Source organism: Aspergillus ibericus (assembly GCF_003184845.1).
Source record: "Aspergillus ibericus CBS 121593 unplaced genomic scaffold BO80scaffold_32, whole genome shotgun sequence".
NCBI classification, from domain to species: Eukaryota; Fungi; Ascomycota; class Eurotiomycetes; order Eurotiales; family Aspergillaceae; genus Aspergillus; species Aspergillus ibericus.
Window position 1 is genome coordinate 289,745 of NW_020292130.1, and position 14,556 is coordinate 304,300.

Here is a 14,556-nt window from a genome sequence, read left to right on the forward strand (position 1 = left end):
GCAGGAACAGGTTCTGACCTTGCAGTCCGGAGTATTCTGGCCAAGGCGCTCAAGACCTCCCCCAAATTCTATATAAGGGCCTTCGAAGTCGCCGTTCCCTCGATTCTCTCCATCATCACAAACATTCGTTGATTACCACTCTCGTTCTCACAGTCCAGTCTTTCCAAGCACTCCCCGAGTTCCAACTCTCGTTCAATTCCAAAACCACCGTCACAATGAAGTTCTCCATCACCGCTGCTGTCCTTGCCTTCGCTGCCACCGTTGTGGCCCTCCCCGGCTCTCCCTCCGCTGGTGATGGCAACGGCCCTGGCTTTGCCAACGGCAACGGCAACAAGGGCAACAGCGACGTTCGCTTCCCTGTCCCCGATGACATCACCGTCGAGCAGGCCGAGGCCAAGTGTGGTGACCAGGCTCAGCTCTCTTGCTGCAACAAGGCCACCTACGCTGGTGACACCACCGACGTTGACAGCGGTATCCTCGCCGGTACCCTTAGCAACCTGATCGGCTCTGGCTCTGGCGCCGAGGGTCTTGGTCTCTTCGACGGCTGCTCCAAGCTCGGGGTCCAAGGTAATTTCCTCCCAGTATCATTCACATCCAGTGCTAACCGCCACAGTCCCCATCATCGGTATTCCTATCCAGGATCTCGTCAACCAGCAGTGCAAGCAGAACATTGCTTGCTGCCAGTCGTCTCCTTCCAGCGCCGTAAGCTCCCCTCTATCATATTCGACAGCACCAGCTAACAAGCTTAGGATGGCAACCTCATCGGAATCGGCCTTCCCTGCATTGCCCTCGGCTCCATCATCTAAGCGGCTTATCAGCACGCTTTTGGTCGGACTTGGTCAAGCTGTATCACGGCATGGACCGGGGCTGGAAAAGGGATTTACCCGGCTGCAAAGCCCGGTGTACTTCCCTCCGGACTAATCGTGTACGAGTACCCTGGTGTCGCGTGGCACCTCGGAGAAAGACTGTTCTGTTTGCGTTTACTCTTGCTTTTCATCATGCATTTGCTGCGCCTTATAGGCGCCAGCCTCGTTGCATAGAAATTTAATTGCATTAGACCATTTGCTACTTTTCTCTGTAGCATTCGTAACCACATCACCATCCATCCTTAGTAGACTGACATCCTTGTCTACCTCTCCACCTTCACATCTAAACCATGTTGTTCTTCCTTCGCCACTCTTGACTTATCCCAACAACACCTTATAAGATCCTAATCCGCCACAAAATACCACTCCCTACAACCACAATCTCAACATCCTTTCTTTGACACACCCAAGGCTCACCTTAGCTAGCTGAATCACCTAAGTCCCTACACATCTATCCCCCTCCTCCTCCTCCTCCATCCCTCCCTTTCCTACCCCACAGCCTCCCCGGGGAATTTCCCCAGCATCTTCACGTAATCGATTCCATTCCATCCCAGCTCACAATACGGACTGATCAAATGACTGACTAACTTGTGTAACTGGCTATCTCTCTCTCTCACCATTCAATTTTTTTGTCCATTGCTGCTCGTCTTGTTGATCCTACTATATGGGTTATGGCATGTGGGGGTTGGATAGAGTGTCTTGGTTATATGTGTTTTGTGTTAAGTGTGGATTATTTAGTTACTCTTCTCGGTTTGTAGTATGTATGTATGTATGTAGGTATGTGTATGTGGATGTTTGATAAAAAATTATGGTATTATGCTCTGCATGTATGTAGGTATGTAAGTGTGTATGTATGTATGTACGATGAAGGTACCATAACCACCACCACTGCCATCTCCTCTTTCTCCAGCAGGAATTAACAAAAGAAAGATCCTCGGATATCATACACCTCCACTGCAGGACTCAATCCCATTCCAACATGGCCAATAGAAGCTTGAATGTGAAAAAGACAAAAGAAAAATGATGGTAGTTAAGAAAAGAAGAGAATAGAAAGGAGAAAAGTAAACAATAAAAGAAAGAAGAATCAAGAATCAAGAAAGTAAGAGAAAGCATTAAACCATCCCAACCCTCGATATGGACCAAACACACCCACGAAATACAACCCCGGCGGTGGGCACCCAAACTCCGTCGCTAGTGAAAAAGGGTCTGGTTGCTGGTGTTGATGCGGGTAATGTCTTCATGACTGTCGGGCCATTGGCTGGGAAGAGGAAACACGGCGGTGCCCATACGACGTTGTTTCTTGGTGGGACTGGAGCTGGGGGTTGTCAGGGTTGTGGTGGGGGGTGCGGAGCTGGAGAAGTGCTCGACTGAGGCGAGAGTGGGAGATTTGGGCGGGGGAGTGGGTGGACGGGGGGATGAACAGGATGTCGCGTCGGAAGAGGAGGGCTCGGGTGCTGGAGAAGGACGTAGAGATCTTGGCAGCCGGATGTTGGATCGTTTGGGGGCTGAGGCCACGGCCGCGGCGGTCGATTGGAGGAGGTTGAAGATCTCGATCATGGACTTGCGTTGGCTTAGACGCCAGGCGGAGGAACGTTTGGCGGGCTTTTCCTGCTCGTCCTCGGCTGCAGCGGTGTTTGCGTCTTGCTTGTCCTCTTCTTCGACATCCTCGGGGATATCTTCGATGATCCGGCTCTTGATCTCCGGCAGCTTGGCGACGGCACTCGGAGGCACGTCCATGCTGGCGGGACGGGGCTTCTTGTCCGGGCTCCGGGGAATGCGCCGGCTGGACAGCTCGAGGTCGATGTCGTCTTTGCTTTTGGGCAAGACGGGGGTTTCACTCTGAGGCCCGACAGTCATGTTAATCACCCTCTGTGGTAATTTAGGGCTACATTCGACGTCGGTTTCCTCGTCAGAGAGAGTGTTGGTCTGCTTCGCAGAAAAGTCCTGGCCCTGGGGTTGGTCATCAGGGTCCAGGGTTGAGCACTCAGAGTCTTCGGGGCTGACGATGCGAATGGAGGAGGTGGTCTGTATGGGCTGGGTGGCGGCTTCTTGGGGCTGATCTGGGAGGGCCGAGATCTCCGTTGACTGCGCTGCGTACTTGTAGTGGTACTTCTTCTCGTGTTCGTATGCATCAGGCTCCGAGGTCTGCGCGAGATCCGCGATGCCAGCACACGTCCATGAGGCATGGTAGTCCTGTCGTCGCTGACGACGGAGTTTCCGCGCCTGCAAGCAGGGAAAAAGTGAGGAGAGGCTCTTCATTTTGGCTGTGCGGCGCATGAAGCTTGACTTTGTGTTGAGGTTAGAGTTCGTCATGGTGGTGGTGTCAATTTATAGTGACGTGAACCGGGGGGATGTTGTGCTTGTCGGCAGGGCGATGGAGCAGCTGCGACGATGGTTGATGCGGCGATGTTATCGAACCATGAGATTAACGACGCGGGGGTGAAGCACTGGCACTGCAATTGTCTGTAGGGTTTGTGGATCGTGATGGATGGGGTACAGGAAGTGAGCTGGCCGTGCGGGATGCTGAAGCTGGCAGCTAATTAATTAGAGGATGGAGTGCGGAGTGATGAAGAACCCAAGATGGACCTCACCATCACGAAGCACTCTTCTTCATTTGGCTCAACGACTCAGTCACACATTCCTGCAAGGAGTGACCAGAGGAAGGTCTGGAAGCAAGGACAGTCGTCTCCATCTGTATGGAGAGACAAATCTGGAAGTCTCTTGTGAACGTCCTTCTTTCGCCAGTGGCCTGGAAGACCTGTTGTAACAGCTAAGATTGCCACTGAAATATGGATGCATGCTGCGGATCACAATAGTAGGCCTGAAGGTGCGGTAAGGAAATGCGGCCGAGTGAGGCTGCAGCTGGATATGCGTCCATCAGTTTCCCGCAACATTCTCTGGAGCTTGTGACCATGTGTAACCGCCACATGTGCTATATTGCTTTTCTTCTGCCCAGGAAGATACTGCTCATCGTGCAGACCCGCGTGCATCTTGTCCGGGGAGGTTCCTCTCCCTCGTTCATCCCTTGATGGTGGGCTCTCCGGCAAGGGATGATCATCATGCATTGACGGGTCGCTACGCTCGTTGCCTTGAAAATATCATCATGTATGCTCTATTCCTTGCCTAGTCGGTAATACAAATCTCGAGTAACGCTCCAATCAGTTACCAGGTATCAAGCCATCTACAACTTGCTCGGAATGGTTGCCGTGTGCAACGACCTGGAGCGGTCCAGCGCCTCAACAGCTTCCTTCTCGATTCGCTCAAGCAGCTGAGCGCACGTCGGGATGTCGTGGATCAACCCAATGACCTGACCAGCGGTCCAGACCTGTCCTCGTTAGCAAACTCCCAACCCGAGACCCAGTCCATGGGAGAACTTACTCCAAAGTCAACGTCGCCGTTCAGGAACACCTGCCGTCCGCGTTTGCCACTCACAAAAGGAGCGATCTCGCTGAAATCACCTGTCTTGCTCTCCTTCTCCACCTTCAGAGCCTCCTGGGTCACCTTGTTCCCGAACAGCCGGGTGGTGTTCTTCCACCGTCTCAGTACCAGGGCCGTGTCCGTTTCGTCGGCCTTGACAATGGCCTCCTTGACATTATGGTGGATGGGTGCCTCGATTGTGCACATGAACCGAGTGCCCATGTTGATGCCCTCCGCTCCCAGCGCCAAGGCAGCAGCAAGCCCCTGACCGTCGGCAAATCCACCGGACGCAATGAACGGCACCTTCAGCTCCTGTCGCGCACGGCTGAGGAGAATAAAGTTGGTAATGTCGGTTTCACCAACGTGCCCCGCGCATTCGAACCCGTCGATTGACAGGAAGTCCACTCCCAGCTTCACCGCAGACTTGGCATGCCGCACGGTCGTGCACTTGTGGAGGATGATGGTGTTAGCCTTCTTGAGCTGCTCGATTACCGGGCCTGGGTTATTTCCCGCCGTCTCCACGATCTTGATGCCTTCATCGATGATCACCTGGGCATAGGCGGCGTAGTCTGGGGGAACAAGTGCGGGAAGGAGGGTCAGGTTGACGGCGAAGGGCTTCTTGGTCATAGATCGACACTTGCGGATCTCTTTGCGAAGGTCTTCAGGGCTTGGTTGTGTGAGGGCCGTAAGCTGAGCGGTCAGTATTCGACCTTGTTCTCAGGTTATCCGCTGGGGTACGTACAATACCAAGTCCACCAGCATTGCTGACGGCCGAAGCAAGCTCCGCATATCCCACCCATTGCATGCCTCCCTGCACAACAGGGACTGCAGGCTATCAGCGATTACCCAAGAGCAAGATAGGGGTTGTATTACCCGAAATGCCCAGCGCCCTCGTCAGAGCCGTGTTGAATGGCATGATGTCGTTGTCGTCGTCTATTATCTGGAAAGGAAGATGGCTTCGGTAGTCGATAGGTCACGCAACTGGGAAATTGTTAAATTGAGTTTGGAAGTCCGGATGCCAGGAGATGCTCCCCGCTCAAGTTAAAGGGCGATATAGTTGGAGACCAAGTACGGGGAAGGGCGCGCGGCGAATGCTAGTAATCAACGCTTTGCCGCGGATGCTGTGGGGGGACCGGACTTGCCGAGGTCCAGGCACGGTTGCTGGCCGCTGCACAATCTGGAGAAGCGCTCACAGGAGACACCAAGGAAAGAACTGCAAATTGCTAGCTGGTGGAGATGCAGAAAACGCCTCAGGCCTTGTCAAGAGGGTGACGACAACTGCATTTCCCCTATGCCGGCGACTTGTTCTTTGTAGCCATTGCTGACCGGCTGATGCATGTGATCACGGGGAGATTCTCGGTCAGACACATCATCTGAGAGCCTGAGGGGCAAGGCTATGGAGACCTCTTGCCCGTGAGAACCCACCCCTTGTTGTCGGTTGGCATCTTCCTGGAGCCGAATAGAAAAAAACAGACAGCGCTGGGTGACTGTACATAGCAGAGTAGCAGGATCTACCCCATACTCCGTAAGATGCTCCGTCGCTCTGCCGGCATCCACGCCGGCCGTTGACCGTTACTTCACCGTCCAATCAGAAGCGCGGACCGACTGCAAGCTTGAGACCACGTGCCGGCAGCCCTAAGCCCTATGTTTGTCCGTGATAGGACTAGAGCGGCAGATGTTCTGCATTGGAAAGAGGAAAGTGAAAGTGACGCCGCATCGAAGCTGCAATTCGAAGCTTCACGTTCGCATTCTAAAGGCATCCGGTCTCGTGTCACTCCAGGAGAGAAACAACATCATGCCGTCGCCATTTTTAACCCCCGGCTCCCACTCGAGCCTCGACCAGCTCGCCCTCCTCCACCTCCGTCGCGACCACGCCATCCCGACTGTCCTCCGCCTCCACGACGATGAAGATGCAGGCTACAAGGAGGGCAAGGTAGAGACCACCCGCTTCGGCTCTTTCCCCCACACCACTCTCACCGGCCAGCTATGGGGCTCGCAGATTGGCGCCTCCAAGGTCGACACTGGATCGCGCCGCGGCCGAGGACCTCAGAAGAAGAACCAGAAGCTCAAGCGGAAAGTTGACGAGATCGATTCGGCCACCCCGGGCGAGTCTCCCAAGGCCGCCGTCGCCGCATCCAGCGGTTTCCTTCACCTTGTCTACCCGACTCCTGAACTCTGGACGACTTCTCTCCCCCACCGCACGCAGGTCGTCTACACCCCGGACTACAGCTACATTCTCCACCGTCTGCGCGTTCGCCCCGGATGCACCGTTATAGAAGCCGGAGCGGGTAGCGGATCGTTCACTCACGCGGCTGTCCGGGCAGCCTTCAACGGATACCCCACCGACGATGCGCCCACGACGAAGAAGAGAAGACTCGGCAAAGTATGCAGTTTCGAGTACCACGAGCAGCGCGCGGGCAAGGTGCGCCAGGAGATACACGAGCACGGTCTGGATGGACTCGTCGAAGTGACGCATCGCGACGTCTACAAGGATGGTTTCCTGCTCAAGGACCCCAAGACGGGCACTTCTCCCAAGGCCAATGCCATCTTCCTGGATCTGCCTGCGCCCTGGCTGGCTCTCAAGCACCTCGTCCGCCACCCGTCCGATGGCGGGGAATCCCCACTTGATCCTACTTCCCCGGTATACCTGTGCACGTTCTCGCCCTGCCTGGAGCAAGTCCAACGAACTATCAGCACTCTCCGTCAGCTCTCCTGGCTCTCGATATCCATGGTGGAGGTGAACCATCATCGCATCGAAGTGAAACGGGAAAAGACGGGTCTAGAGTACGAGCGCGTCCGCGGCGCAGTAGTGTTTCCGAAGGATGTCGACGAGGCGGTCGCCAAAATGCGTCACGTCGAGGAACATTCACGGAAGTATCGCGAGATGATGCATCAGCTAGACGACGAAGAAAGCACACCCATGCCCGCCTCCACGAAACCAGAACCCGAGAAAGAAGAAGTCCCCGAGACTGACGCATCTACTCCTCAAACCTCGAATATCCCACCCTACAAGCAAGGCCGCCTGGTCCACCGCTCCGAGCAGGATCTGAAAACGCATACCTCCTACCTCGTTTTCGCTGTTCTTCCCCGCGACTGGACCGAAGAAGACGAGCAGAGATGCCGCGAGAAGTGGCCTCCGCACCAAGTCGACCTGACCCAGCCCGAAAAGCCCAAGGGAAGAAAGCAGCTCAAGCGGGAACGCAAAGAGCGTCTAGAGGAGGAGCAAAAGAAACAGCAACAGGAAGACCAGCAACCACAACAACAGGAAGAGCCAACACCAGCGCAAGAGCAAGCAAATGCTGCCGAACAAGCTTAATAGATGATACACGGCTTGTTAGATAAAAAAAAAGGAGTCTCATTATGCACGTTCAGGATGTATTATGTACAGCACAATAACCACTATTCTTGATCCCTGGTGTAGCACTGAGTCATCTAATCAAGACACGAAATCAGCCGCATCCAGCTCCGCTAGCCCTCCTGTATTTGTCTAAGTACTTTCTATCGTAGACATTATATCATATTCTAGAGTATCCGTTGTCTCGAATCAATCAGCAAACTGGACAATCAAAACCCTCATAATCACTAGTTACTACACTATCGTTAATGTAATGGATTTACAGCATCCCAAATATCCTCTCTCTAAGGAACTGACCAGCATCAACCGAATATCTTCCTCATCAGTCATAGATGTGAACTCGAGTGGGTAGGTAGGTAGGTAGGTATAGGTCTATTTATGTACAATTGTATGTGCTCATGCGTGTCAATGGAAGCGAGTAGGTATGACAGCAGGGAAAAGAAGTCACCGGCTAAGGCTATTTATGATATCAGTTCAGGTGAAGATGCAGGGTGAGATCAATGGAGAATGAAGCAGATATCAGATATGGAATATCAAATAGGATATGATAGGATAGGATAGGATAGCAGGAGATGAGGGATAAGTGGATAGATGAGAAGAAAGGATTGGGGTTGGGAAATGAGATATTTGCAGCTAGAGGTTGTTCTCTTTCTTGAATTTGTCCCATGCTTCGTTCAAGGCACCGAAGACGGCGCCCGCGATCATGCGTTGCTCGGTGGTGGCGTTGGTGGGAATCTAATGAGTGGTGGGTTAGAAAGGATAATAGGTGGGATGTGATTGATGACAGGGACGTACCTTGTCTGGATGCACTTTGGCAATTCCCTTCATGTATTGGATTTTCACCTTGTTGGGCATGATCAATTCGGACATGTTGACCTTCTTCCATCCTGCTTCGGGCCAGAGAACGGTATCCAGGCTGCCCAGGAGCGCTCGCAGGTTGTCTTGTTTGCCGTTCTTCCACGCTGCCACGCGAGCATCAACGCTTTCGGAGAGGGCGAACTTTTCTTCGTCAGCACGTTCCGCTGCTTGGTTGGCTGCTCGTAGGCGAGTCACGGCCTCGAAGGAAGCGCCAGATGAAGCCGAGCGGCCCTGTACATCATCCAGAGCTGAGACCTTCTTGGGTGCTGGCGCTGGGGGACGTCTTGCGGGTGCCGCGGGTTTCGACACGGGCTTGCTGATACCAGCTGCTTTCTCGCATCGGGTGCGGCCTTGAATACTGGTGCTACCACCATGACCATTCTCAACGGCCAGCTTCCACGTTTGAGCGGCATCTGCCCATCGTTCCAGTTGTTCCAGGGCTTCGGCCTTGCGCATCAACGCCTTTCCGAAGAAATCCTTCATTGGCTTACTGGGTTCTCCGTTCAGGAGATCGATACTCTCGCCTTCTCCCTTGGAAGGACCGATAATTTCCACGATGATGTCCGCATCGCTGATCGCTTCCTTAGGCTCGCCGACCTTCAAAGCAGTCATGGCGCGATTGCTGCGGATAATGATCGTAATAGGGTGCTTGTTAGGCAGCGGTGTGAGTGCCGCCGTGAAGGCCTCATGTGCAGCAGCGTAGTCGCCCCGCTTATAGGCTTCTGCTGCTATTCCACGCTGTCGGTGTGTAGTGGAAAGGGCGTCCTGAGATACTGGCGGTACAGCTCGAGGCGGAGCCTTGGGCCGTGCAGGTAGAGTAGTAGATGGCGTAGATGTCCGTAATGATTGCGCTGGTGCGGGTGATGGCTTTGGCCTCTGAGCCGGTGCAGGCGCAGAACTCTCGAACAAGTCGACCGTTGGTTCCGGGGCAGGCGATGGGGCAACAGGGCGCTTCCTCCGTGCAGGACTGACATAGGCTTGCGCCGACTGCTCCTCCAGGGCTGATTTCGTCAACCGGGACCTCGGATCCTTCGTTTCTGCTCGTATCTGCTGCTGCATAAAAGCAGGCTGTTGCATACGCCTTTCGGTAGCCGGAGACGGTTGATGCCTAGCACCATTGCTGCTCGAACGAGATGCCAGTCCATCCTCGGATCGCAGAGCGTTGCGTGATGGACGGCGAGGCAGTGCATCGTCAGATCGCATGGCATTGCGCGACGGACGGGGGGGGCCGCCAGACTCTAGCAAAAGTGCCTCATCGGTCATCATTTCGGGCCGGGCTTGGGGCTGGTTAGCCACCCGGGGACGGTCACTAGACGGAGACTCATCATGCGAAGAAGCATCTCTCAGCCACCGAGGCTGGCTTGGATCATGATCCGCATTGAGGTCCTGGACCACTTGCTGTACTTTCTTGCTGCCAGATTTCCAAAGAGAGTTTGCTGTCTTCAGCAAATTATTTCCAAAAGCCGCCGCAATCTGCGACGGATCCTTTTCTGCTGGCGAAGATGTTCGGTTGTTGCTACGGGACCGCTCCTGCTGCATCCATGAAGGCACATCACGCCCAGGTCTTTCGCTGCGCTCTCGGCTTCTACTGGGCTGTTCGGTATACCGTTCGTCCGGGGTCGGCCGACTCTTGGACTTTTGGCGGGCTTCTTCGTGCGCCTGCGTGAGAAGCAGGCCCACTGCAGCCTGGACATCGGTACCAGATGACGTCATTCGCAAGGCCTGGCTGGCTTTGTCGGCAGGAAATCCCATGTCCACAAGTTCTGCGACTGCCCGATCCACTCCATTCAACGGCTTGGGAGACGGAGCATGGTATTCGCTTTCAACGGGTGTGGGTGCTTTTGCAGGAGGCTCTGGTCGAGGAATTTCAGACACAGGCTTGCCCAGCAAGCCAAGAAAGTCGTCATCGTCATCGGCCTGTGCAGGTTGTGGAGGTTGCGCGGACTTGGGCTTCAGTTGATTGAGGCCGAAGGGATCATCGTCATCAGGAAAGGACATGGTGAAGGTCTGCCGCGAAGTGTCTACCTTGCTGGGAACAGCCGGGGAGGAGATCGGATGTTGCGTTGATGGGCTAGGGTCAGGTACTGGGAAGTTCGTCGATGCATCTACAGGTGCAGACGCGTTGAAAGCGGCAAGGAGATCATCTTCTTCGGGCGACGGGGCGCTCTGCTGAGCCGGAGTGCCAGACGTAGGAAACCCGTTACCCCGGCCCTTTTCCAAGCTGTCCCAGAAGTGAGAGTTCTGCCCTCCATACTGCGTTTCGAACCGAGATCTGTTCTCTGCCTCCTTTCTAGCTCGCTCCTCTTCCAGCCTCTTCTGCTGCTCGAGAAGTGAAAGGTTCTTATTCGCATTGCCCGAGCCAAAGGAGACAAGGTTGGCGAAGCTGTCCTTGTCCGGTGTCGCAGACTTCGACGGAACGTTCGATGGGCCAGAGGAGGCAGAGAGGGGCGTAGATCGGCCAGAGGTGTCATTCCGCCTGACGCTCGGAAACAAAAGGCCAGTATTCATCGGTGGTGGCTTGCGGGCATCATTGGACGAGCTGGGAGTCCAGCTCAGGCCGTTCAGGTCATCCATTATTGTTGTTGGGTGTGAGGTATCGGTGGGGAAGTGTCTGGAGGGGTCGTAATTAGGACTGAGATTGTATGTGAGGAAGCCATGATCTAGATTATCTCACCATCAACGATCACTGGGCAGCGGAGTGGATCCAGTCGGGGGATTGAGGATTGAGTTCACAACGGAGGCGGGGGAGTCGCGGTATGATCAGGAGCCCGTCAGAGCATCATTGTGGCCTTGCGAGCAGGTTGACGGACAGTTTGATGGGCCCGCCAACTGTTGTCTCGATATCCCCTGGAGATGGAGGGCCGCGACCGTCACAGTGGCTGAGGCGGGCCGATGGGGCTGACGGGGCACCCTCAGTGTGGCGGTGCGCTTCAGCACGTGAGGGGCTCAGCGTGGGAAGGCACGTGCCTCCCGCTCGGCCGTTTCGCTTCCTTACCATCCCTGTCTGCCTAACAAAGCCAGGAACCTCCTTGGGCCGGGATCCTATATCCACCGCACAGTGGACCCCGATTCTAGACTGTTGACCGATGTGATTAATATTATCTCAGACTTTGGTGGCCGGACGGGAACTCTGCAGGTTTTGGCAATGGTAGAATAACGGCACCAGCTTGGGGCCAAAGCCAGTATAATTGATGTCTCACCCAAGCAAATGTGGTCTTACAAAGAACTATTATCGCAACCGCGGCATACCCCGTATCTACATAGTAGCAACTAGCAACAGACTCGCGGCCATCCTGATGCGCTACTCAGCTCCCCTTCTCGCTTCTCTTTTCGCCCCGTATAAGATGGCAGATCAGCAGCGGCAGGCTCCAGTGGGCACCAATGCCCGTCAGCCTGCACTCGGGTCCGTTCTGGATACGCGGCAATTTGCTCTGGAGAAGTGGAAACCATGGCAAGTAACCGCTAACCAGTAACCACACAATAAGTTTAGCCTTCCGAAGTTTGCCCATGGTAAGGACTGGACCGGGCGCCTGGATGAATGGGGCCCGGTGGCTCTCGGGGATCCAAGGAGGAATTAATGGCCAGCTGTGAGAAATAAGCCGTAAGCGAGAGGACGGTACGATGAATCGAGGGGGAGGCCCGCAGGATGATGAACCTGACAATTTCACGAGTAGTTTCACGATGATTACGTCCGGGAAGGGGACAGACTCAACCAGGTCAGCCATGAGCCAACGACCCCGCACAGGAAGCAGGCCCTTGACGGAGCCATTATTAACTTGCAAAGGTGCCGCGAGTGATACATCTGGAAAGGGTTCCTACAGTAGTGGGATCAGGGCAGCCAAGGTATTCACCAATTGGAGAACCACTTTGCGCCAGCCGGCCATGTCAGCACTCAAGAGTCTCGAGGAATCGCCAACGGTTGAAACCCGTTGCCACCGCCAATCATGGCGGCTGACAGTGGTGCCTGACAGGGATGCGCGATAGGGAATTATTCCAATACCGACTAAGCGGGGATTTAGTACGGAACAGGCGATCATCATGGCTGACAGGACGGGGGAGACAGGTGGTCTTATTTCCAGAATCCAGAAGCCCTCGGGTATCGCACGATCCCACCGGGAATCTGTTCCTGCCCTGGGCTCTCGATACCGCTAGTAGAGGGTCATAGCGAAGGTTGCAATTTATCGAGGTCGCACCGACGGCATCAACCACAATGGCCATGATCCTGGAACCGATAATTCAAGAACCAGACGGCCTGGCGGAACTTCGGAGGAAATGAATGGCACGGTTCTGGTAGGGCGGGTGGGCAAGATGACCAAGATTCGTCGCACTAAAGAGTCATGTCAGTCACTGAACTAGCATCGGGTCTCTTCCAGTAGCCGCCGTTGCGGCGTTGAAATTACGGGCCATCCCAAGTCCCTGCTCGAACTCTGGCTAGGTGACCTGTCGGCCTAACTCAGGTCCTCCTGAGGTCGATCTGGGCGGACTTCGACGAGGACGACTAGATAGATAGCAGTGGAAAATAGATCCTGTTCGATGATAAATACGAACACCCCATCGGCGTTGCAGCATTCCTCGCAAACCAAACGTCAGACGGGAAACCCGCACGACCCAGCAGAGTGGCCAGGGCGGTGTTTCCGCGTTAGTGGGTGCGCCAGTGCATTGACATTTCGAGGGGGCGAGAGGAGGGGCTTGCAGCACAGTGCATCGACTGCACCCTCAAAAAGCACCTACCGCAGGGATGTACACGGAGCCATTCGGATATAATCTTCCACACACATGCTCTTCCGATCTAGCTCGGTCAGGATCGTATGATAGAGTCTAAGGTGCCTCTGACTAGTGAACGCACCATGCCTATGTAGGAGGACCTGGACATTGATTACAGTGGATCAAATTGGTCGACAGATCCAGGTCGCAGTACTCCGTACAAAGTACACATTACTTACACAGCAGATACCACTCTGCCCTGCAGTGGGTCCACCCAGACCATAGAATCCATTAGCAATGGCAATGGCAGTCAGAATCACAATGGCCTCGAGGGGGCAGTCATAACATCAGGTAATATACCTCCGAACTTTCGACCACTCTGGGGTTCGCCTCGCTGCAGAGTTCACCAACTAACGAACTCAACCATACTACAGTCTGGATGTGCCTGTTGCCTTCATGGATGACTCCTGTTCTGGAAATCTGGAAATGGTAACAGTACCAGGTATTTACGAAACCGACCCTACGGTATATATACCTTACCTGTATCAGACACCATTGCGAAGGAAGCAGACACGGTCGCTCTCCAAACAACTTCATCTCGCACAAGGCCACAGATGCGCGACGTCGGCGAGCGGAGATTCTTGGAGGGGTAAGGAGCCAAACTTTATGTCGAAGAGGATTCTGCCGGCCGAACTCAAAATTGCGATATGAGCCATATCTCCGCTTGGCTGCCATGGCTAAATAGCCTGTGATAAGATCAATTCATGGCATAACCTGGTATCTAGGCACTCTAAGAAGATAGCACAGTGCCTAATATCTTGATATTTAGCTTCCAACCCCCCCCCCCGGCACCGATACAGATTTGATGAGCCAGCACACGGTTGTACAGGGTGCTAAAAGTGCTGCCAACCTAAGCACGGTTAAAGGAGAATTGTGCAATCTTGACATGGCTCTCATGTAGAATCTAGCTAGGCCCGGTCCGTATGCTCCCACAAGGACGGTTAACCTTTTTCTATTGGCATGATGAGGTACGTGCTCCAGAATTGGTGCTCATGTCGCTGATGGCCTTTGCTTCCCGTTCTTCTGTGGAGATCCTGCTGAGTGCTAAGGTGTCGAAGCTCAGTCTGTCCTGGCCCCAAGGCTATCCGCGATCGCCATTGCACTTTTTGTTTTCAACATGGTTACTATTGAAAAGTGGGTTCAACACGAGCCAGGGCTCGAAAACATTATCCCGTCCCAGAGCACCTACTCCATACTGCTGGCCAAGATAAATAAGCAAGAACGGCATACCTGGCTATAAAAGGACAAGTTATAGACAGGGTGCCACTGAGGTCCCGAAGTGCAAGCCATGTGAAG

At 54.2% G+C, this 14,556-nt stretch overlaps 5 protein-coding genes across 5 annotated transcripts; 2 read left to right on the plus strand and 3 right to left on the minus strand.

The window, feature by feature from the left end:
* Window positions 1–215: 215 nt before the first annotated feature.
* BO80DRAFT_360374 (hydrophobin family protein) lies at window positions 216–806 on the plus strand (the record flags this gene model as incomplete). The annotated part of the gene is made up of 3 exons (XM_025715962.1): window positions 216–567; window positions 614–702; window positions 750–806. The coding sequence occupies 3 exons, from the start codon at window positions 216–218 to the stop codon at window positions 804–806; spliced, it is 498 nt and encodes a 165-aa protein (XP_025573270.1).
* A 1,251-nt stretch (window positions 807–2,057) lies between these two features.
* Window positions 2,058–3,125, minus strand: BO80DRAFT_436583 (uncharacterized protein; the record flags this gene model as incomplete). Its single annotated transcript, XM_025720959.1, has 1 exon — window positions 2,058–3,125. One exon carries the CDS (start codon window positions 3,123–3,125, stop codon window positions 2,058–2,060), a length of 1,068 nt encoding a protein of 355 aa, XP_025573271.1.
* A 922-nt stretch (window positions 3,126–4,047) lies between these two features.
* BO80DRAFT_360668 (NAD(P)H-dependent flavin oxidoreductase) lies at window positions 4,048–5,199 on the minus strand (the record flags this gene model as incomplete). The annotated part of the gene is made up of 4 exons (XM_025715976.1): window positions 4,048–4,191; window positions 4,245–4,973; window positions 5,026–5,108; window positions 5,157–5,199. 4 exons carry the CDS (start codon window positions 5,197–5,199, stop codon window positions 4,048–4,050), a joined length of 999 nt encoding a protein of 332 aa, XP_025573272.1.
* Window positions 5,200–6,078: 879 nt separating this feature from the next.
* Window positions 6,079–7,599, plus strand: trm61 (tRNA 1-methyladenosine methyltransferase subunit GCD14; the record flags this gene model as incomplete). The annotated part of the gene is made up of 1 exon (XM_025715971.1): window positions 6,079–7,599. The coding sequence occupies one exon, from the start codon at window positions 6,079–6,081 to the stop codon at window positions 7,597–7,599; it is 1,521 nt and encodes a 506-aa protein (XP_025573273.1).
* A 218-nt stretch (window positions 7,600–7,817) lies between these two features.
* On the minus strand, window positions 7,818–11,336 carry BO80DRAFT_411643 (UBA/TS-N domain protein). Its single transcript, XM_025717980.1, has 3 exons — window positions 11,171–11,336; window positions 8,434–11,107; window positions 7,818–8,373 (listed from the first exon to the last, which is right to left on the minus strand). Exons 2-3 carry the CDS (start codon window positions 11,068–11,070, stop codon window positions 8,272–8,274), a joined length of 2,739 nt encoding a protein of 912 aa, XP_025573274.1. The 5' UTR covers window positions 11,071–11,107; window positions 11,171–11,336; the 3' UTR covers window positions 7,818–8,271.
* Between the last annotated feature and the right edge of the window lie 3,220 nt (window positions 11,337–14,556).